The 22,849-nt window shown below is 44.9% G+C and overlaps 1 protein-coding gene across 4 annotated transcripts in view; it reads left to right on the forward strand.

Annotated features, from left to right (window-relative positions):
* Nucleotides 1-22,849, forward strand: part of acss2 (acyl-CoA synthetase short chain family member 2) — a 105,316-nt gene that overhangs the window by 49,608 nt on the left and 32,859 nt on the right. For 3 of the 4 annotated variants that reach the window (XM_068048379.1, XM_068048381.1, XM_068048382.1), the window contains 4 exons: nt 10,140-10,215; nt 10,386-10,509; nt 11,028-11,072; nt 19,067-19,204. In XM_068048379.1, the coding sequence (XP_067904480.1) occupies nt 10,140-10,215; nt 10,386-10,509; nt 11,028-11,072; nt 19,067-19,204 (383 nt within the window). The remainder of the gene's footprint in view (nt 1-10,139; nt 10,216-10,385; nt 10,510-11,027; nt 11,073-19,066; nt 19,205-22,849) is intronic. The other variant, XM_068048380.1, reaches the window with a different exon arrangement.

Raw genomic sequence — 22,849 nt, forward strand, 5'->3', positions numbered from 1 at the left:
CTGGGCGTGAAGGATTTGACGGGGAGGGCCCTTCTCACCACCAGCCAAGCTACATCTTGGTGCTTGTTTGAAAGTTCTGGCTATGAGGCAATCTGCCAAATGAGTTTGACAGTCTACTCGTGGGACCATCCGACAGGATGCATCATCTTTTCCCTCTGGGTCTTGAGGATGTTACGTTCAGGCAAGTGCCTGATGGACTTGTGGTTAAAGGTGTTCCTCTGTACACACTTTTTCATGAGGGACAGGTGGTACGGCACGCTCTAACTAAATGGAGGGTTCCGAGGCAACGTGGCCAGACCTTCCTAACAACGGTGACAGATAAAACCACAGCACTTCGTGACACCTTGTGTTCGCATACCAGGGGTCTACACACAGCTTGATGCAGCTGCACACAAAGGTGGCCATCAGAATGAGGACGACGTTGGGCATGTTTTTTTCACCCTTTGTCTAGAGGTTTGAGGAGATGGCTTGGGTGACTGCCACAGTGCTGGATTGGGGTATATGATAGATCTGCGCCACATACAGTAACACTGAGAGCATCCCGCCCCTGATGACCAAGTTCTGACCTGCAGTGGAGAGGGAACATCGTTCCCACATGCCCAGTTTCTGTTTCACCATGGCTACTCGCTCCTTCCAGTTTTTGGCCCGTGCCCCGGCCCTTCTGAACCATATCCCCAACATCTTCAGGTAGTCTGACCTGACGGTGAAGGAAACAAAGGATCGGTCAGCCCAGTTCCCAGAGAACATGGCCTCCTCTTGCTGCGATTTACTTTGGCTCTCGAGGCCAATTCGAACTGGTCGCAGATGCTTATCAGTCTGCGAACTAACAGCGGATCCGAGCAGAAGACAGCGACATCATCCATTTACAGGGAGGCTTTGACCTGAGTGTCTCCACTGCCTGGGATCACCACTCCTCTTACGCCAGCATCCTTCCTGATAGACTTGGCAAAAGGTTCGATACAGCACAGGAACAAGACGGGAGAAAGGACAGCCCTGTCTGACTCCAGATTTGATTGGAAAACTCTCCGATTCCTACCCATTGATGTTGGTGTACAGCAGTTGGATCCAATTGCAGATTCCCTCCCCAGACCCCATTTTGGAGAGCAGGTCCATCATGTAGGTGTGTGATATCCTGTCAAAAGCCTTCTTCTGGTCCAAGCTGATGAGGCAGGTGTCCACCCCGCTGAGCCGTACATAGGTGATCGTATCCCTGAGTAGTGCGAGGCTGTCAGAGATCTTCCTACCTGGTACAGTGCAGGTCTGGTCAGGGTGAATCACCAACTCTGGAGTAGTCTTGACCCGATTGGCGATGACCTTGGACAGAATTTTGTTGTCCACATTCAGCAGTGAGATGGGCTGCCAATTTCTGATTTCCTTCTTCTCCCTTTTTCGCTTGTAGATGAGGATGATGATGCCTTTCCTCATGGATTCTGACATGCTGCCGGCCGGAAGCATACTCTCCTATACTTCCAGCAGGTCTGGGCTGATCCAGTCCCACAGAGTCGAATACAACTCAACTAGTAAGGTGTCGCTTCTGCGAATTTTACTTGTCTTGAAGGAGCTGACGGCCTTTATCCGCTCGTCCAGACTTAGCGGTTTGTCCAGACTGGACCACATACTGTCATCTAAGACCTCCGTAATAGAGGACAGGAAGGACTGGCAGACCATGTTGTCTGTGGGCTTCATGTTGTACAGCCTGCATGAAAGGATTGGCTGCTCCTTGTTATGTTGGGCTGTGATGTTACCAAGCCATCCTCTTCCTTCAGGCTGCTGATCACAGAGCTCTCTGTGTACTTTTTGGAAGAAAAAACGTGAGCACGTCTGATCCTGCTCCAGGGAGCGGACTCTGGGCCGAAAGATGATCTTGGAGGCCTCCTCAGAAAAGAGTGAGGCCTGCTGGCTCATCACTTTTTGGAGATCCTCCTTGACATTGCCCCCCCCCCCCCAACCCCACCCCAGTCCATTGACTGCAGCAGGAGACGACTCTGCTTGCTTTTCTGGAGTCAGCACATTTCCTTCAGTCTCTCTTTCTCACCTACTGAACACTGTAACGGCCACGTGGTGAGATTTGGGTGGGTCCCACTGTTCAACTCCCACCTGACCGCAGCAAGTGTGTTTTGCTATTGGCGTTTAACCTCTTTGTAGATTTCTCTCTTTGTTGAAAGTTCAGTTTAAGACAGTGGATCACTTCTAGTTCACTGCTGTATAAAGTGTAGATGTAGAATTTTACAGCAAGGCACGTCCCTTCTGCTTTGCTGGAAAACAAGCTTCTTGGATGCTGCTTTCTGGGTGTCTCTCTTTCTCCGCCGCTCTCTTTAGACTACCTTTTATACTAAAAGATGTGTTACATCTTGCCTGCTGGAGGGAGATGCTTTGGTCTCTTCCCCCCGCCCCCCCCCCCCCCACCGGCTACTTCACACCGCCTTTGTTTCAGAAGAACCCATTTAATTCTGGAATATTTTAGGATGGGTGCAATTGGCACCTCTTAGCTTTGAAAATGTTCCTTTCTCCCTGTCAGACAGTTTGAATATACAAAGGTCAAGTCCTTTTCCTTTGGTGACCGTTTTGGAGCATATTGTTTTCTTTTTAAAAGGAAGGTCCATTTTTTTAAGACATTGTCAGTTTTTATAACTCTAAGTTTTTTGCCCATAATTTTTCATCGTCGCACTTCTTGTCACAGGACAACACCTTTGAGGACGGAGAACTTCTTGTTGTTCACCTTGATCACTTCCCACCAGTGCATCGGGGACTCAAAGTGTGGTTTCACGGTTCTCCAACCTTTGTAATCCCTTATGAGTTCTTCAATGTTTTCTGGGGTCAGTAGTTTCACGTAGAGGCCTGCTACCCGACCCGAACCCGACGGGACCCAACGACATGTGTCGGGGTCAGGTCGGGCCATCTTCAGGGTACGGTGGTTGGGCCGAGTCCAGGTTGAGTCAGGTCGGGCCGGACACACACAGTAAGTGTTCTGCTGGTAAGTATTGAAATTAAAAATAACTTCCCTGAGCTGGGAGTCCAGGACGAAACTGAGTTTGCACAGTGTGCGAGTGACTTCACTATGACGTCATCGCGCATGCGTTGCAGCTTCGTGGCGATCCCAAGTCTGAAGGTAAGTACAGGGATGGTCGGGTCAGGCTCGGGGAGGGTTCGGGTCGGGTCAGGCTCGAGGCAGAATCGAAGGGACTCTGGTCAGGCTCGGGTCCGCAGTGGTTCGGTCGGGTTCTTTTTCCCGACCTGAGCAGGCTCTCGTTTTACATTCAGCTTCCATGTCCTCCTGGCAACCTTCTGCTTTTCCTCTAAGTGACAGTCAGCCAGTAGGATGCAGTAGTCAGAGAAGAACACTGGTTTGACGTTGGTGGATCTGACTGTGAACGTTTGGAACACAAGAACAGGAAGTCGATCCTGGAACAGATGGATCCGTCTGACCTCGACCAGGTTTATCTACACAGTCCTCCACTTGCAGGATTGCTGAAGACGTTGTGCAGCTTGGCGTCTTTTACCATTTCCATCAGGAATCTGGACTTGGTGTCCAGTTTGCTGTTGGCCCTACTCGAACATCCAGCTGCATCGATGGTGCTGTTGAAGTCATCACCTAGAGTGACAGGCCTGGACGTTGCAGACAGTACTGGGAGCTGCTGGAGAACGGTCAGCCGCTCGCTGTTTTGAACCCGGGTGTATATGTTGATTAACCAGAGCAGATCTTTTGTGTACACTGCATCTGCTATGAGGAGGCAACCACCTCCTTAACTTTGGAGATGGTGAAGTTGCCTCCCCGCAGCAGAATGCCCAGGCTAGAGGAACGGGAATCGTTACCCCCCGACCAAATGGCCAGTGGGACTACCATCGCAACCATTGCCTGTAGGTGCTGAGGTGCAGTATTCCACACACCTGCAGAAACAGCAGGTCCGCTTTGACCTTGGCAAAGTAACCCAAGGTCGAAACACATCGCATTGGACTTATTGCTACGCACATTAATAGAGGCAATCTTTAGGCCCATTAAAACTATGTTGCTTACCACTCCAGGTGTCAATGCTAGTCCCAGCCCTTGGGTATATTCCTGCATACTCATAGAGTTCATGCCCTTTTTCCATCGGCTGTGGAAGTCAACCGTAAGCAATTATGATTATAGTCAATTATTGTCCCATACTGGTTCAGTATGTCAGTTCCCAAAATCCCCCTCCCATCTGCGGTGGTCATGAAAATGGGTGACGAGAGCTCCCAGACTAAGCCTCTCATTTGCAGCTGGGAGCTCTCTCCCATATAAGCGGAAGCAGTCACAGTCCTGTCGAAGCTTGTGAGTAGCAAGCGATCCCTTCTTGCCATAGCGTAGCTTTCAGGGCATGAGGTGTTTATGATGGGGACAGCTGATCCTGTGCCATTAGCATAACTGTTGCCAGCCCCCTTTTTAAAACTACAGGGATCACAGGTTGTCGTGATTATCACGTTGGAACCCTGCTACCGACTTTTAGAAGGAGGCTGACCTTTTTCATTGGGTAGGGAGGCTTTCCAGGGGTGGGGGCACTGAGAAAAAGAAACCCTCTGAGGATGGTGCAGATGGATTTGCCTGAAGGGCACCACTAACCGGCTGCCTTCCTTTGTCCTCCCCCATGGCATTTGCCAGGGTTATCAGGGCAAGCTGTCTATCTGAACTTTTGCTTGACACCAGATGGTTTAGGGTCGGGTTTGCGGGGGGTAGTGGGAGGGGGTTAGAAGCATAGCGGTGGCCCCTTTGTGGGAGAGCAACAATCCCTAGCCACGTGTCCCATCTTAGTACAATTGTAACAGGGTCCTCCTTGTCCAGTCAGGATACTTTTTTGGTCCTTCCATAATGGTTATGGCTTTTGTTAGAGGCACAGCCCCGTGTCCATTGGGCAGTCTCAGTTATCTCCGCCCACTGTTGCTCCTGGTGGGTGGTTATACCCATAGCCTTCTTTGCTAATGGTTGTAGTTGGGCTAGAAACATAGTTTTAAATTGTACATGATCCCTCCCGTGGGCACTGAGAGCCCGATGCTGGGAGTGCTGGTACAGATATTTAGGTACTTGGGGAAGGCGGTGGCGTAGTAGTATTGTCACTGGACTAGTAACCCAGAGACCCAGGGTATTCCTCTGGGGTCATGCGTTTGAATCCCACCATGGCAGAAGGTGGAATTTGAATTTAATCAATTAAAAGATCTGGAATTAAAAAGCTAGTCTAATGGCCATGAAGCCATTGTCGATTGTTGCAAAAACCCATCTGGTTCACTAATGTCCTTTAGGGAAGGAAATCTGCAGTCCTCACCTGGCCTACATGTGACTCCAGACCCACAGCAATGTGGTTGAGTCTTAAAATGCCCTCAGAAATGGCCTAGCAAGCCACTCAGTTATACCTAACCGCTTAAATGTCGATAAGGAATAAAATCGGACAGACCACCCGGCATCGACCTAGGCACCTGAAACGGCAATGGCAAACCCAGGCCTGTCAACCCGGCAAAGTCCTCCTTACTAACATCTGGCGGCTTGTGCCAAAGTTGGGAGAGCTGTCTCACAGACTAGTCAAGCAACAGCCTGATATAGTCATACTCACGGAATCGTACCTTACAGACAATGTCCCAGATACTGCCATCACCATTTCTGGGTATGTCCTGTCCCACCGGCAGGTGATGGCACAATGGTATACAGTCGGGAGGGAGTTGCCCTGGGAGTTCTCAACATCGAATCCGAACCCCATGAAGTCTCATGGCATCAAGTCAAACATGGGCAAGGAAACCTCCTGCTGATTATCACCTACCCCCCTCCCACAGTTGATGAATCAGTACTCCTCCATGTTGAACATCACTTGGAGGAAGCAAGGAGGGTGGCAAGGGTGCAGAATGTACACTGAGTTGTAGACTTCAATGTCTATCACCAAGAGTGGCTCAGCAGCACCACTGCTGACCGGGCTGGCCGAGTCCTAAAGCACATAGCTGCTCGACTGGGTCTGCGGCAGGTGGTGAGGGAACCAACAAGAGGGAAAAACATACTTGACCTCGTCCTCACCAAACTGCCTGCCGCAGATTCAACTGTCCATGACAGTATTGGTAGGAGTGACCACTGCACAGTCCTTATGTAGACAAAGTCCTGTCTTCACATTGAGGATACCTTCCATCATGTTTTCTGGCACTACCACCATGCTAAATGGGATAGATTTTAAACAGATCTGGCAGTGCAAAATTGGGCATCCATGAGGCGCTGTGGATCATCAGCAGCAGCAGAATTGTACTCAACCACAATCTGTAACCTCATGGCCCGGCATATCCCCTACTCTACGATTACCATCAGGCTAGGGGATCAACTCTGGTTTAATGAAGAGTGCAGGAGGGCATGCCAGGGGCAGCACCAGCTATACCTCAAAATGAGGTGTCAACCTGGTGAAGCTACAACACAGGACTACTTGCAGGCCAAGCAGCATAAGCATCATGCGATAGGCAGAGCTAAGCGATCCCACAACCAACGGATCAGATCTAAGCTCTGCAGTCCTGTCACATCCAGTCGTGAATGGTGCTGGACAATTAAACAGCTAACAGGAGGAGCTGGCTCCACAAATATCCCCATCCCCAATGATGGGTGAGCCCAGTGCAAAAGATGAGGCTGAAGCATTTGCAACAATCTTCAGCCTGAAGTGCCGAGTTGATCCATCTCTGCCTCCTCCTGAAGTCCCCAGCAGCACAGATGCCAGACTTCACATAATTTGATTCACTCAGCGTAATGTCAAGAAACGACTGAAGGCACTGGATACTGCAAAGGCTATGGGCCCTGACAATATTCCGACAATAGTACTGAAGACCTGGGCTTCAGAACTTGCTGCGCCCCTAGCCAAGCTGTTCCAGTACAGCTGCAACACTGGCATCTGCCCAGCAATGTGGAAAATTGCTCAGGCATGTCCTGTGCACAAAAAGCAGGACAAATTCCACCTGGCCAGTTACCACCCCATCAGTCTGCTCTTGATCATCAGTAAAGTGATGGAAGGTGACATTGACAGTGCTATCAAGCAGCACTTGCTTTAGCAATAATCTGCTCAGTGAAGCTTTGTTTGGGTTCCACCAGGGCCACTCAGCTCCTGACCTCATTACAGACTTGGTTCAAACATGGACAAAAGAGCTGAATCAAGAGGTGAGGTGAAGGTGATTGCCCTTGACATCAAGGCAGCATTTGACCGAATATGGCATCAAGGAGCCCTAGCAAAACTGTGGTCAATGGGAATCGGGGGGGAAACTCTCCTCTGGTTGGAATCATACCTAGCGCAAAGGAAGATGATTGTGGTTGTTGGAGGTCAGTCATCTCAGCTCCAGGACTGCAGGAGTTCCTCAGGGTAGTGTCCTAGGCCCAACCATCTTCAGCTGCTTCATCAACGACCTTACTTCAATCATAAGGTAGAAGTGGGGATGTTCGCTGATGATTGCACAAAGTTCAGCACCATTCGCGACTCCTCAGATACAGAAGCAGTCCGTGTAGAAATGCTGCAAGACCTGGACAATATCCAGGCTCGAGCTGATAAGTGGCAAGTAACATTCGCGCCACACAAGTGCCAGACAATGACCATCTCCAGCAAGAGAGAATCTAACCATCTCCCCTTGACATTCAACAGCATTATGATTGCTGAATCCCCCACTGTCAACATCCTGTGGGTTACCATTGACAAGAAACTGAACTGGAGTAGCCATATAAATATCATGGCTACAAGAGCAGGTCAGAGGCTAGGAATCCTTGGCGAGTAACTCACCTTCTGACTCCCCAAAGCCTGTCCACCATCTACAAGGAACAAGTCAGGAGTGTGGTGGAATACTCTCCACTTGCCTGGATGGGTGCAGCTCCAACAACACTCAAGATGCACGACACCATCCAGGCCAAAGCAGCCCGCCTGATTGGCACCCCATCTACAAACATTCACTCCCTCAACCACTGCCGCACAGTGGCAGCAGTGTGTACCATCTACAAGTTGCACTGCAGAAACACTCCAAGGCTACTCAGGCAGCACCTTCCAAACCCGCGACCTCTAAAACCTAGAAGGACAAGGGCAGCAGATGAGTGGGAACACCACCACCTGCAACTTCCCCTCCAAGCCACACTCCATCCTGACTTGGAATTATATCGCCGTTCCTTCACTGTCGCTGGGTCAACATCCTGGAACTCCCTTCCTAATAGCACTTTGGGTGTACCTACCCCACATGGTCGGCAGCGGTTCAAGAAGGCAGCTCACCGCCAACTTCTCCAGGGCAATTGGGGTGGGCAATAAATGTTGGCCTGGCCTGCGACGCCCACATCCCAGCACAGTGGCGCAGGGGCGGCACAGTTGCGCAAGGGGCGGCACAGTGGCGCAGTGGTTAGCACCGCAGCCTCACAGCTCCAGTGACCCGGGTTCAATTCTAGGTACTGCCTGTGTGGAGTTTGCAAGTTCTCCCTGTGTCTGCGTGGGTTTTCGCCAGGTGCTCCGGTTTCCTCCCACCGCCAAAAGACTTGCGGTTGGTAGGTAAATTGGCCGTTCTAAATTGCCCCTGGTAGAGGTAGGTGGCAGGGAAATATAGGGACAGGTGGAGATGTTGTAGGAATATGGGATTAGTGTAGGATTAGTATAAATAGGTGGTTGATGGTCGGCACAGACTCGGTGGGCCGAAGGGCCTGTTTCAGTGCTGTATCTCTAAATAAATAAAAAATAAAGAAATGAACGAATAAAAAAAGGTTGTACAATCGATTGCTGAATGCCTTTGGGGTTAGGTTCAGATTCCAAATACCTAAATGATCAAGGGCAGCTTGAGTAAATGGTCGCATGTTGGTCCCAAATGTGCGCATCAAAATTGGCCTTAAGGTTGTCGCCCAGAGCACTAAAAAGGATCCTTTAAAGATCCACCTGCCCCCTTCAGCAGTTCGGGGTGGATTTGTCTAAAGATAGCCCACCCCTGGTTCTCAGCGATCGGGTTATCTCTGTCCTGTATGGGCCCTAGTTCTTGAGCCATGCACTCCGCGTTGGAATGAGTCAAAGGCCTTGACTCAGTTACAGTCATCCTCTTGTTGCAGCCATTGCCTTCCCGTTTCACAATAAATGTTATTGCTACAGGTTGCGACTTCTGAAAGTCAGTCGTCCACTTTTCCTCAGTCTCATACCCCTCACTTTACCTCTCCAACTCTCCATACTCACCACTGTTCTACTTGTTCTTATCTTGAGCTGCTACATGTCGTGGTCTCTTATCTTAGACAGTCTCCAGCACATCTGCTTTTTTAGTTTACATAACCAATTTGAAGTTTCTACAAGGACTTCGCTTTTTAGCTGCTGCAAGTGTTTTAAAGCCTGACATCATTTCCCATGATCCTTCTAGCCTGGCATCAATTTATATTGTGCTTTATTTCCTGCCTCACTATACTACAAAAGGGGTTTTGATAAAGCTCAGTGTTAATAATACAGCCTCCAAAGGTTAAATTACAATGAGAGGTTGCACAAGCTAGTGTTGTATTCTTTGGAATTTAGAAGATTAAGAGATGATTTGGTCAAATTTTCAAGATATTAAGGGGAACAGATAGGGTAAATAGAGAAAAACTATTTCTGCTAGTTAAGAAGACACTAGGGACATAGCCAAAAAATAAGAGCCAGGCCATGCAGGAGTGAAGTTAGAAAACATTCCTACACACAAAGGGTAGTAGAAGTTTGGAATTCTCTTCCATAAATGATAGTTGCTGCTGGATCAAATGTTAACTTTAAGATTGATAGATTTTTGTTAACCAAAGGTATTAAGGAATATGGGGAAAAGGCTGGTTATATGGAGTTTGGTCACAATCAGTCATGTTCTGCCATTGAGTGACAGAACAGGCTCGAGGGGCTAAATGGCCTGGTCCTGTCCCTATTTTCCTATAGGGTGAGCTGGTGTTTGCTGGCAGGTCTGTAGAGGGAAAGAAATTATGCAGTGTGGAGTAATTGATCTTCCTCTGATGCCTTTTCTCAAGTAGGTCTTTAAAACTGCTGTTGTAGGGCATCTGGGGGTTTGTGATTGTGCCAAATAGGGGAAGAGAGTTGTCAGGCATCTTCAGTCGGTAGCAGCATTCCCTTTTGGCTGATTTACACTAGGTTAGCAATCCAGTAAAAGTGCTATATTTAAGACTAAATATCTAACATGTATAACTCTTATCTTAGATGGATTTTACAGAGGGGATAAATTCATAAACTTGAAACAGATAGCGGATGAAGCACTCAGGAAGTGCAGAGAGAGGTATGTATTGTGTAATCTTCAAACGTCTGTCCTTTTTAGGGTATGTGAATCATAAAGTTGCTAAGGAGACTTTCTGGTGTCTTCTATAATTATTTTTTGTTCCTTCTCCTTTCTTAATTTCTTTTTTAAGTTCTGAAAGTTGCTCTAAAGTAATTTTCTTAACTTTGAAGGAATTTTCCTCTTGGGAAGTGCATTGTCGTAAAGCACCTCGGCGATACAGAAGAAACCTGTACAAATAAAACTTCAACCAACACACAGTCTCCACCTGCAAAACGATCCTGCCACAACCTGCAGGTAAGGAAAAGCAGTAATATTTTAACAGACACTGTAAAGTAGGATAAAGTTCATTGTGCTGAGAAGATTTTTTCCCCCTCTTTGCAGTTGCTTGGTTCAGAAGTGATTCACTTTGAATTTGCTTTGGTCTGCACATATTTCTTTGAATATAGTATTGTATTGCTCTTCCCTCAATCCACTCTTCATTATAACCGATTAACATCAATTGTTTGTCTTGATAACGGCTGTGGTGATTCATTTTGTTTTCCAAAAGTGTGAACAGCAAACCTTGACTTTTTTTAATATGAAAAGCAATTGTGTTCTTCCCATTTCTTAAAAAAAATATTCTAACATCACTAATATGAAGAATGCAAACTACTAGTCCGTTTCCTGCTTAGAATTACTTTGGAATTTATGTGCAATAGTGTTGGATGGGAGAGGTCTCAGAAAATCTGTCTTAGTTACAAAAGTGTAAAATTTTCAAAAGGAGAATCTGTATTTGCCAAAATGTGCGTCTTTCATCTATGGACTTTCTACAGGATAAAGACAATGAGAAAGCAAAGAATATTCATCATAAAATACAGGTATTTTAGTCAAAATGTAGCTGCCAACTTTGAAATCTGCACATTTGCTTTGGCTACATGTTTCTCTTTCGCAACCCCGTCCCCCTCCTCCCAGTTTATTAACATTATTTGTGGAACTGCCTGGCAATATGATAGCTGCTGCGTACTTTTTCTACTGAATGCCCTTGTGGTTGTCAATGTTCTTTTAAGATTATCCTAATACAAGTTTTTACATATCCTGTTCCACACAGTCTGAGCAACTTACTGATGCTATCAAAAGTTTTTAAAAATTAAAAAAAAAACACTTAAATTAGGGATTCAGTAGAATCTCAATGTTTGTGAATTCCATCCAAGTTTCGTTCAAGATTCACTAAACGAATCAAGATGGGACAAGGATGGGCTATGAACTATTCATGTCCTTTTCCCATATTTATAAACTGATACTGCATAGACATGTTATTTGTTATTGTGAAACTGAGAAACAGTTTATAACTTAACCATGCCTAATATAGTGGCCAAGAAGAAGATAAGTGAAGAGTATTGAACTATTTGTATTACCATACCATGAGACTGTGATCCGTATCCATACTGGTTCAGAGGTGTCCTCAAGCTGAAGCACGAGACACTATTTTACTGGTGTGTATAGAGGAAGAAATTACATGAGACAACTTACCATTTAAGAACTTGTGGTACCCTCTTTAGTGCCATGAATTTCTTTCCACCTTTCCAGATATATTGTATTAAGTTCTATGTTTGTCTTCAGTTCTTTCTTCCCATTGGTAGCTATGGTTCATTGCCAGTTGCAATTACTTCTGAATTATCTTATTTGGATCTCCTTTTTATTTGTATCTGCACCTCCTATTTTCAGTGTTTCTCCTTCAGCTGGTGAAATCATTTTACAACTGAAGCTCCAGTTTAGCGCCCTAGCCATTTCTCCATTTTTTTATCTTGTGTGTTTTGATCAAATTGAAGATTTAGTTCGCTTCATTTCTGTACATCATGTTCTGGAGCCAGATGTCCATGCTGTTATGAAAGTGCTTCTATTTTTAAATATTTTTTGAGGTCTCATGGTTTAGAAATGTGGAGATGGATTCATTGGAGGACTGAAGGGATTCCATAGATGCTGGACTTAAAGGGTCACTGGAAGGACTCTGTTTAAAAACAACATTTACTGGGTGTCACATGTCTTCAGTTAAGTAAACAACAGGTGCCTTCTGACTATGGGAGTTGTTTACAAGAAAAGTGACCTGTCAAGATTTATGGTGCTCAAGCGTGCGTTTCATTTCTGAATACCGTTTTGAGCCAGTTGGGTTTGTAGCCTGCTGAAAGAAACATCCAGCTCATCTCTTCTCTACCCCTCTGAGAAACCCTGAAAAAAAAATCCAGTGTGTGATAGTTGTAACGCCTGATGCCGCCTTTTTCCTGAGAAGCTTTTGGAAGACTTCCTCTCGACATCTCCTGAACAAAAACTGCTTCTGAAAAGAGCCCAGTGGCCCATCTGCGTGTACTCGGACGCCAGACTGTATGCCATCTGGAACATAACATATTTTAGCCTTTTTCTTCAAAAACTAACAAGTACTTTGGCCAAAGCATCTTTATTTTTCTTGAATGTGTGTGTGTGTGTTGGGTATTTAGAAGGAAATGTATATATTTACTGTCATATTTCAAACTGTGTGCTAAAGCTTTGCATCTTTATTGACTAAGTCTTGTTTTATAATAAATTAATACATTTGTTTATTAAAGAAACCTGGTTGGTGGATTTTATTCTGAAACTGAAATAGATAGAGTATATAAGTGGTCACATTGGTAACTGGGTACACATTTAAATATATGTTGTGACTTGTGGAGAAGTGGAACTCCCGTCTTGGTTGTAACACTGTTTTGTGGTGTTCCAGCAAATGCATTTCTGAAGAGTTTGAAGCTCATTTTAATTTATTTTAAGTGTCCAGATTGAAATTCTAGAAAGTGATCTGCAAAGACAAGATGGCTTTTCTCAACACACCAGCTCCACTGGCATGCTATACAATCCTTAATTTGAATCTTACATCTATTACCATACTTATTGTGACATTAAGTATGTGGAAAACAAATGAATGAAGTAGGAAATTTACATTTGGCATGGCTATCTTTCTCTGAAGTTCATCTTCCCTGTAGGTAATTCCTATCTATCAAATATCTCATAAAATTACAGAGATATTGATAGATTAAGTGAATAGACAAAATTGTGATAGATGGATTTCAATGTAGGCAAATATGAAATAATGCTCTTTAGACCTAAAATGAATAGAACAGGGCTCTTTCTAAATAGGGAATAGCTAGAAACAGTGGCTGTCCAGAGAGATTTGGGGGTCCAGGTACACAGATCATTGAAATATCATGAACAGGTACAGAAAATAATCAAAAAGGCTAATGGAATGCTGGTCTTTATATCCAGAGGAGTAGAATACAAGGGGGTAGAAGTCATGCTTCAGCTATACAAAGCCCTAGTTGGACCACACCTGGAGTACTGAGCACCACATGTTAGGAAGAACATATTGTCCTTGGAGGGAGTGCAGCTTAGGTTTACCAGAATAATACCTGGCTTCCAAGGGGTAAATTATGAGGAGGGATTACACAAATCAGAGTTGTATTCCCTGGCATTTAGAAGGTTAAGTGTTGATTTGATCGAAGTTTTCAAGATGTGAAGGGAAACAGGCTAAATAGAGAGAAACTATTTCCAGTGGTTGGGAAGTCTAGAACTAGGGGGCAGTGTCAAAAAATTACAACCAGACCTTTCAGGAGTGAAATTAGGGAAAACTTTTATACACGAAGGGTAGTAGAACTCTGGAACTCTCCTCCACAAATGGCAATTGATCAATATCAATTGCCGTGGTGGCACAGTGGCGCAGTGGTTAGTACCGCAGCCTCACAGCTCCAGCGACCCGGGTTCAATTCTGGGTACTGCCTGTGTGGAGTTTGCAAGTTCTCCCTGTGTCTGCGTGGGTTTCCTCCGGGTGCTCCGGTTTCCTCCCACATGCCAAAGACTTGCAGGTTGATAGGTAAATTGGCCATTATAAATTGCCCCTAGTATAGGTAGGTGGTAGGGAAATATAGGGACAGGTGGGGATGTTGTAGGAATATGGGATTAGTGTAGGATTAGTATAAATGGGTGGTTGATGGTCGGCACAGACTCGGTGGGCCGAAGGGCCTGTTTCAGTGCTGTATCTCTAAACTAAACTAAATCTGAGATTGATAGATTTTTGTTATTCAAACATATTAAGGGATACGGGGCAAAGACGGCCATGTGGATTAGGTCACAGATCAGCATCATCTCACTGAATGGCAGAACAGGCTTGAGGGACTGCTCCTGTTCCTATGTTCCTGCCCTTGTACAACCCACATGTAAATAGATGTTATTGATTGTGGAAACATTGGCATCGTTATTTGTGGGGTGGGGGTGGTGGTGAGGTGGTTGGTGGGCAGGGGAGGTGGGTAGTGCAGTTCAGAAAACCTGGGAGAATTGGTTTCCCTCCGCACCTACCTAATTTTAACCACAGGATGCGATTAACATTTTTTTTGCCTCGGTTTCCTGGCCACAGCTATCAAGTGGGATCGGAAAAGCAAGCAGGGTGGGGTAGAGATTCGATCAAGTGGGATCGGAAAAGCAAGCAGGGTGGGGTAGAGATTGAGGGACTGGAAGGAACAGGGGGAGATCGGAAGCTGGAAGGGACAGTGGTGGGGGGGAGATCAGAGGCTGGAAAGCACAGTGGTGGGGGGAGATAGGAATGTTGAGGGGGAGAGATTGGAGGCTGGAGGTGATGGTGGGCGGGTGGGGGGAGAGATTAGAGGCTGGAAGGGATAGCAGGGGAAATCGGAGGCTGGAAGGGACAGGATGATATTGGAGGCTGTAAAGGATTGGGGAGTTGGAGATCAGAGGCTGGAAGGGATGGTGGTGGGGGGTTTGCTGAAGAGATTGGAGGTTGGAATGGATAGTGGGGGAGATCGGATGCTGGAAGGGACGGGTGTGGGAGATCAGAGGCTGGAAGGGATGGTGGTGGGGGGGACGGGGGGAAGAGATTGGAGATTGGAGGTTGGAATGGATAGTGGGGGAGATCGGATGCTGGAAGGGATGGGGGTGTGGGAGATCAGAGGCTGGAAAGGACATGGGAATATCTGAAGCTAGAGGTGTGTTGGAGTAGAGGAGATCAGAGGCTGGGGAGTGGGAGGGAGAGACTAGAGGCTGGGGGACAGTGGGAGAAATTGGAGGCCAGGAGATGGGAGGCTAAGGGTTGCTAGGGGCATGGTGGGATGATCAGAAAGGCTGGGGGAGATCGGAAGCTTTGGGGTTGGGTTCGGGGGGTAGCTGGGGATTGGAGAGGCCATGTTCCTGTGAGATCACAGCTCTTGGAATGTAGACAAGTATCGTGGGTGGGAGTGGGCCTTCTATCTTGGGAGTGATTTACAGGTAATAATGCAAAATACTACAGATGCTGAAAATCTGAAAAACAGAAAATGCTTGAAATACTCAAGTTAGGCAGTATAGGTAGAGAAAAAAATCTGTATCGTTTCAGATCGATGACTTTTCTTCAGGTAAGCTTGCTGAGCTGGGGGAGTGGGGGAAGCACCCCAGCTCCACCTGGCCCACAAGCAGTGCTGGAAAGGCACTTACCTGTTGAATCCAGCAGTCCTCACTCCTCTTTAGCTGGACAGTTTTTATGAGTTTGAGATTTTTAACATTTTTAAATACCCCCCAACACAAACCCACCCATTTTTGGGGGTTAAAGTTCCCCCCATTGTTTCACATTATGTAAACATGGCCTATATCCAGCTGGCTACCTTCTGTGCAAACAAAGTCTTCTGCTTGCGCAGAAAAAAGGCTATCAAGAACCAATTGGTTCCTGCAAGGTTTTAGAGAACAAGACTGAAAATCAGCATTGTCCGAGTGAACTCTGTTGGATAACTGATCTATTCTAAAGTATATGGATTATGAATGTCAAAAAATGAGGGAGACCTTGCTGAAAGCAAATGATCTAGTGTGCTCTGGACAATAGGAGTTATCTAAGCAGCCTTAGCTTTTTATACACTGTATAAGTTAGAATGTTTTAATGTTTGAGTTGTCGTGAAAATGTGCTATGCTGAATGATAATTTTAATTCATCGGTTGGAAACCTACATTAAGCTTTTAAAAGGAAAGCTGGAATCCTACATTCAACTTTTTAAAAAGCTGGCAGCTACGATGGCCACCACAATTTGCATTGAAATACCTCACATTTCAAGGTATCGAAGTGGAGACGCATGTCTAAATAGCTGTCATCCAGAACAATGCCTTGAACAGTTGAATGAACTACCTGATATTGCTTTCATTAGCAAGACATTCAAAGCCATCTTGGAAAATTAACCCTAGTAGAGACAAACGTCCAGAGGGATAATCATTGAAACAATAAGGCCTGAGAGAGATTGAAATTCTTAGTTTTGAATCTTATTAAAGTGTAACAGAGAAGACACTGAGACAATCATGTGACAGTCTGTCCATCTCTGTGAAAACTTGGAGCGTAGTTTATCTTTTTTTTACTTGGATCGAGTTTTGATATTAAGTACAATAAACTAACCTCTTTCTTGATTAAGCTCAAGAAAACCTGTCCGATTGGTTCTTTTAAGATCATAGCACATAAAGGATTAAACACTCACTGAATTGGTAAGCACATTCACTGTTTAAAAGAAATAAACCCTGTTGTGGTCAAACAAGGAGAAGGACAAGAGGGGAGCCTTTCAAACCCTCCTCACCTGATCGTAACAGTGTGTTTAAAATAGCATGTGCTTTGTATTCAATGGCAGTTTGCCAAATAAAACAAACATGGGCGGCGCAGTGGTTAGCACCGCAGCTTCACAGCTCCAGCGACCCGGGTTCGGTTCTGGGTACTGCCTGTGTGGAGTTTGCAAGTTCTCCCTGTGATCGCGTGGGTTTCCGCTGGATGCTCCGGTTTCCTCCCACAGCCAAAGACTTGCAGGTTGATGGGTAAATTGGCCATTGTAAATTGCCCCTAGTGTAGGTAGGTGGTAGGAGAATTGAACGAAGGTGGGGATGTAGTAGGGAATATGGGATTAATGTAGGATTAGTATAAATGGGTGGTTGATGGTCGGCATGGACTCGGTGGGCCGAAGGGCCTGTTTCAGTGCTGTATCTCTCTATGACTCTGTAAAGCACCCTTCAAGACCATAGAAGTTCCTAAAGTATCCTTGGGCAAATGCACTGATGACCACAGGGAACTGAAAAGGGAGATTATATTTTGGGTTTGGGACCTATATTGACTAAAGTAAAAATTATATATAATACATTGCTGTCTTGCAGACATTTTACCTCTCCCACAACATGCAGATGCATGTCTGTTCTGGCTTTACATAATACCAATGGTGTTTGAAAAATGCCTTTCTGCATTTTTGAGGCCGTTCAAATTTTAGGCTTCATTCCATTCTGCAAATTAATGGGGATTCTTTAGTGTTAATGATTTATCTTGATCAAATACTGTAGTTGTGGTACAGAAAACTAATCATCATTTAACCATCAGTGATGCTGCACTTTTTAAAAATTATCATGCTGATCTGCTGTACATTGACTGCATGGCTTCAGCCTGTAAATAAAGAAATGTCAAAATAGCTCATAGTATAATCCCTTGTATACTAATACTGCTGCATAATTCTTGACCTTAAGAACTGCATGCCATATTAACATATATTAATATGAACTCTGCAAACTTCTGTTGTGACTTTGCTGCAATGTTTTTAGTACATTAGTATATAATATATTTATTGAGCAATTTAATATGTGGTCGGGTCATTGTCTTAATTTTAATATCTGAATCTTAAAACCAGTTCTTTTTTGTTCAAACAGCCCATTAAAATACCAAAAGTTTTTTTTTAAAGCCATTGTTTTTCCACCCTCCTTTAGCTTGTCTCAATTGGAAGCATTCTGGCCTCAAGCAGTTGTATATTTGAGCATCAGGCTTTGAGCTCCTAATCTAGGCTGCCATATCATCAGATGAAATGTTAATGTGGGCTCCTTTTTGCCTGTTCTGAGTTCAGATGGGTCCTGCAGATCTTGTTGCACAGTTTTGAAATAGAGCAGGAAGTGCTGCCGGTGTCCCAGCTGACTTTCCTGATTCAGCGAATATCACCAGATCTCATTGTTGTTTGTGAGATGTTAATGACACAAATTAAATATATTTGCCGACTTAAGTCACTGCAGTTTTTTAATGAAGAATTGAAGCCATTTTGTGACAAGAAAGTATATAAATACAAATATTATTTGGGCAAGCCCTCTTCAGGTAATTATCCAATTCCCTTTTGAAAGCTGCCTGAGTGGCTAGGATCTGGAATGCACTGCCTGAGAGTATGGTGGAGGCGAATTCAATCATGGCTTTCAAAAGGGAATTGGATAATTACCTAAAGAGAAAAAATTTGCAGGGCTATGGGGTAAAGGCAGGGGAGTGGGACAAGCTGAGTTGCTCTTGCAGGGAGCTGGCATGGAGACAACAGGCCAAATGGGCTCAAACTGTTATATGACTCTACTATGATTCTTCTGTTTCCTTATAACAAAAGCAGAAGATGAGCACTTCAGTCAGCATCTTTAAGGGGCAGCTTTAAAATTTTCAGTGTACCCTTCATCAGAATACCTGAAACTGTAACTCACATTCCCTCTTTGCAGGTGCTGACTGATCTGTACTTTTTCAGCATAATTTTGTTTCAGTTTTCCAGCATTTATTTACTACTTTTACTGCTCTTTTACTTTGTTGTTGTCACCTATCCCAAGATTGGAGAATCAAAAGTTGTCCGTAGGATCATGATTGAGTATTTGATGCTTGTTTAGCCCTGATGCAGTTCTTGTAGAACACAAGTGCTTCAGCATCAAAGCATACTATGAATTCATGACAGAATAAAGTTCCATGTTATTAATTTACACTATGATTGATGTATTTTAATTGCTGCAGCTTGTTGTTTTGATAATTTTTTGTAATGTTTACTGGACTTTATACATTTTAGACTCTATGGAATGCAGATGTCGACATCTGGTGGCATGAGCTAATGAAGAAAGCCAGTGATAAATGTGAACCAGAATGGTGTGACTCTGAAGATCCTCTATTTATCCTTTATACTAGTGGATCAACTGGAAAACCAAAGGTAATAACATCACTCCTCCCAGAACAGCAGAACATTTGAACATGATGGGCAGGAAAAATCCAACTGCTCCATCAAGTCTGCCCTACATTCATGATACCTAGAGCATCATAATGAGAGACTCCTACTGCCCCCTCCAACCTGCAGCCATGTAATCTCCTGGGCGAGGCAAAAACACGGGAAAATAGGGCAATCAAAACTAGTCCAGGAGACCACATTGATCATGCTTGTCAACTAGTAAACCACTCTTTTTTTAATATAAAATGTGATTTCTGCCCCAGCCAAGAACCAGTCCCGTTCTTTTCTGAAGGCATGCAGAGTCAGCACATAGCACACATGCAAAGGCTACTACTTTCTTGGAACAGAAGAACCACCCGAAATCTAACCTATAAGGACTCTTGCATGGTTTAAATGTATGACTCCTGGTCCTCCCCAATCTGTAAAACTGAAATAATCTATCAGTGGGTATGCAGTCCAGCTCTTCCATTGTTTTGTATAACTCTATCAGATCACTTCTAAGTCCATTCCTCTCTGAAGTAAATAGACCCAGCTCTTTAAGCCTATCTGAGTAGCTGAAGTTCTTTAAGCTGGGAATCATTCTTGTGGCTCTTCAGTGAACCTTTTCTAAGGCCACTATGTGAGGGGACCACAACTGGACACAGTGTTTGTTTGGCTAATAAGATTAAATCTAATCGCATTATGATCAGAGCTGACCAGGTATTTGCCTACATAGAGCTGATGCAACACCAGAGTCACTGCCAAAAAGGAGTTCTGGAATTTGATTACCCTGAATTGCTTCACCAACTTGTGTAAGAATACAATCATTAATAGTATACATAAAAATTTCAACTACTCTCCCTACCAAACCAGATGGTTATATTCGCTAGAGTTCAGAAGAGTGAGGGGGAGATCTCATAGAAACCTATAAAATTCTAACAGGACTTGACAGGGTAGATGCAGGAAGGATGTTCCTGATGGTGGGGTAGTCCAGAACCAGGGGGTCATAGTCTAAGGATACAGGGTAAACCTTTCAGGACTGAGATGAGGAGAAATTTCTTCACACAGAGAGTGGTGAGCCTTTGGAATTCGCTACCACAGAAAGCAGTTGAGGCCAAAACATTGTATGTTTTCAAGAAGGAGTTAGATATAGCTCTTGGGTCTAAAGGGATCAAAGGCGAAAGCGGGAACAGGTTACTGATTTGGATGATCACCCATGATCATAATGAATGGCAGAGCAGTCTCGAAGGGCCTACTCCTGCTCCTATTTTCTATGTTTAACCTTTAGAATGCTAGGAAACTTGAAATCCCCCATGATACAGAATGGTCCCAGGTTATATGGAATAGTAATTTGTGAACAAAGTTCCTCAACACCTAGGGACACTTTCCCTGAAGATCTGTAACAGTTAATTAGAACTGTGTCTTGGGAATTACGTCCTTCCTGCTTACTGTAGAAACAGTTTAAATATTAACTGAAATGATAGGTTGTTGCACTATCTTATACAAGTTGCTTCAAGGACAACTGTGCCTTGGGAAGGATTTGGTTGATGGGTCAAGAATGAAATTGCTCTCTAATTTAGCAGATTGCTCGTATTAAACCCTTTTGTATCATCGCCAGAATTAGTTTTGACATGGATCAATTCAAAAAAACTACATTTTATATTTGCACCCACCCATGTGCAGTTTGATCCATTTACTGTCCATTAATTTTCATAGAAGCTGCATGCCACAAGTATAATTCATCATCATCTCCATGATCAATTTCAAATCTTCAAACGGTATTTACCCCCATTTGTCACCATTTACCGCTGCACGTGCAGGAAAATTAAATAGGATTCCTGAAGGTTACCAGGGTTTTGTATCTGAAAGGAAAGTAACCCCATTCCCCTCGAGTTGGGCAAGCAAGCCCATAGTGATTCTCAGGGACACGGGTCACAAGATCCCTTTTACTGGGAAAAGGCCTGACCTTTCTCCCAGAGTGTGCAGTGCACAGCAAAATGGTGGTGAATAGTATTGGAGTGTAGTGTATGCCAGTACCTGTACACCGGGTGCACCCGGAGTGCGACTTAGTTTTGGGACCGGTGACCGTAAGGATTGTCCCTAGTTTGCTTGTGAACGGGGTTGACCTGTTCTTCGGTAATCATCTGGCAGGAGTGAAGGTGGTATCCCCCCCAGTAGTGAAAGAAAGACTGCAGAGGGTCAGAGAGACAGGGCCTTGGCAGGAGATGGACCCCTACATTTTCCCTGAATGTGTAGTAGGTCAGGCCATGATCAAACCAGCTCCCCAGAGGAGACTGAATTAGCACTGCAGGCAGATGACCAGGTCTTTCTTTGGAAAGTTAGGAGACCCAGGGAATGAATTAAATGGATTTTGCTTTGCTGAGGCTCAGCGAGCTGACCCAGTAATGCAAGATTTAGCACAGGGCTGCCCAGTGTAAAAGTGAAGCAGCGGGAGTCCCTGATTGCTACTATTTAAAGAATGAGGTACTGATGAGGAAATAGAGTTCTCCTCACAGACCTGAGCGCAAGGAGTGGACATTAGTTCACCAGTTAGTGGTGCCACAGAAGTACCGGGGAGAAACACTAAGAAGGGCCCATGAGATTACGGTGGTTGTACGTGCCAGTATATGAAAGACCAAAGCCCACATGAGACAGCAGTTTGACTGGCCAAAACTCCACCAAAATGTTGTAGAGTACTTCAAGAGTTGACACATGTGCCAGATTGAGGGGAAACCTCAACCTACAGCGAAACCTGCACCCCTAAGAGCTGTACCGGTTTTAGGAGGACCCTCCAACAGAAGGCTGGTGAATTGTAAGGGACAGGCAGGCACAAGGCTGGCAAAAGGTTAGACAGGTAAGGGGAAACGGTGACCAAGAGGGCAGGTTAAAGGAAGTCCGGGAGGAATCCCAGATGAAAACCCCTACTGTCCGGTCAGTCAACCCCGAAAAATGTGAAACATTAGACCCCACATCCTCCTACGTAAAGGCAGACACAAGAAACACCCCAGCTTTGCTAACAGCATTTGCAGGAACCTGCAGAGACAAAGAAAGACGTCCAGGGGGCAGAGAAATTGTGAGGGTGATGCCTCACCTAGTCGAAGTGCCACAGGGGAGTGCAGCAGAGTCTGCACAAATACCTGCAGGCAGGAATGTCCCAGAGAACAAAGGGGAGATTAACAAATAAGCCTCCCCCACAGTTAGAGAAAAAGGGAACCACCCATCCCCTGAAGTCAGAAGCCTTTACATGACTCAGCAAAGCACTGAAAGAGAGTTCAAGATTATCCCGCCCACTACTAACTCTCCTGGAAAAAAAATTACCTCAGCAGGAACAAAGACCATGGCAGTCATGGAAATGGGCGAACTGAAGAAAAACTTCCTCAAAGAACCAAATGTTTACTGTGATGCCAAAAAGGGGACAATTAAAGCAGCACTGGCAGCAAGAAAAGGCAGTTTTAATAAGTTTTCAGATTTATGAATGAATGGGAATGAATGAGAGAAATGCATGGTTTTCTGCATCTTATTTTTCTCTCAACTCTTTTAATGAAATGCGCCTTTTTTCAGATCGCATTTCATTACCCTGGGTGTAGAGGTGTCATGCAGGCCCCCACCTGCTAGGAATGAGGCACATTCATTTCACCACATGGACATTAA

Source organism: Heterodontus francisci, chromosome 16, assembly GCF_036365525.1.
Source record: "Heterodontus francisci isolate sHetFra1 chromosome 16, sHetFra1.hap1, whole genome shotgun sequence".
Taxonomy (NCBI): Eukaryota; Metazoa; Chordata; class Chondrichthyes; order Heterodontiformes; family Heterodontidae; genus Heterodontus; species Heterodontus francisci.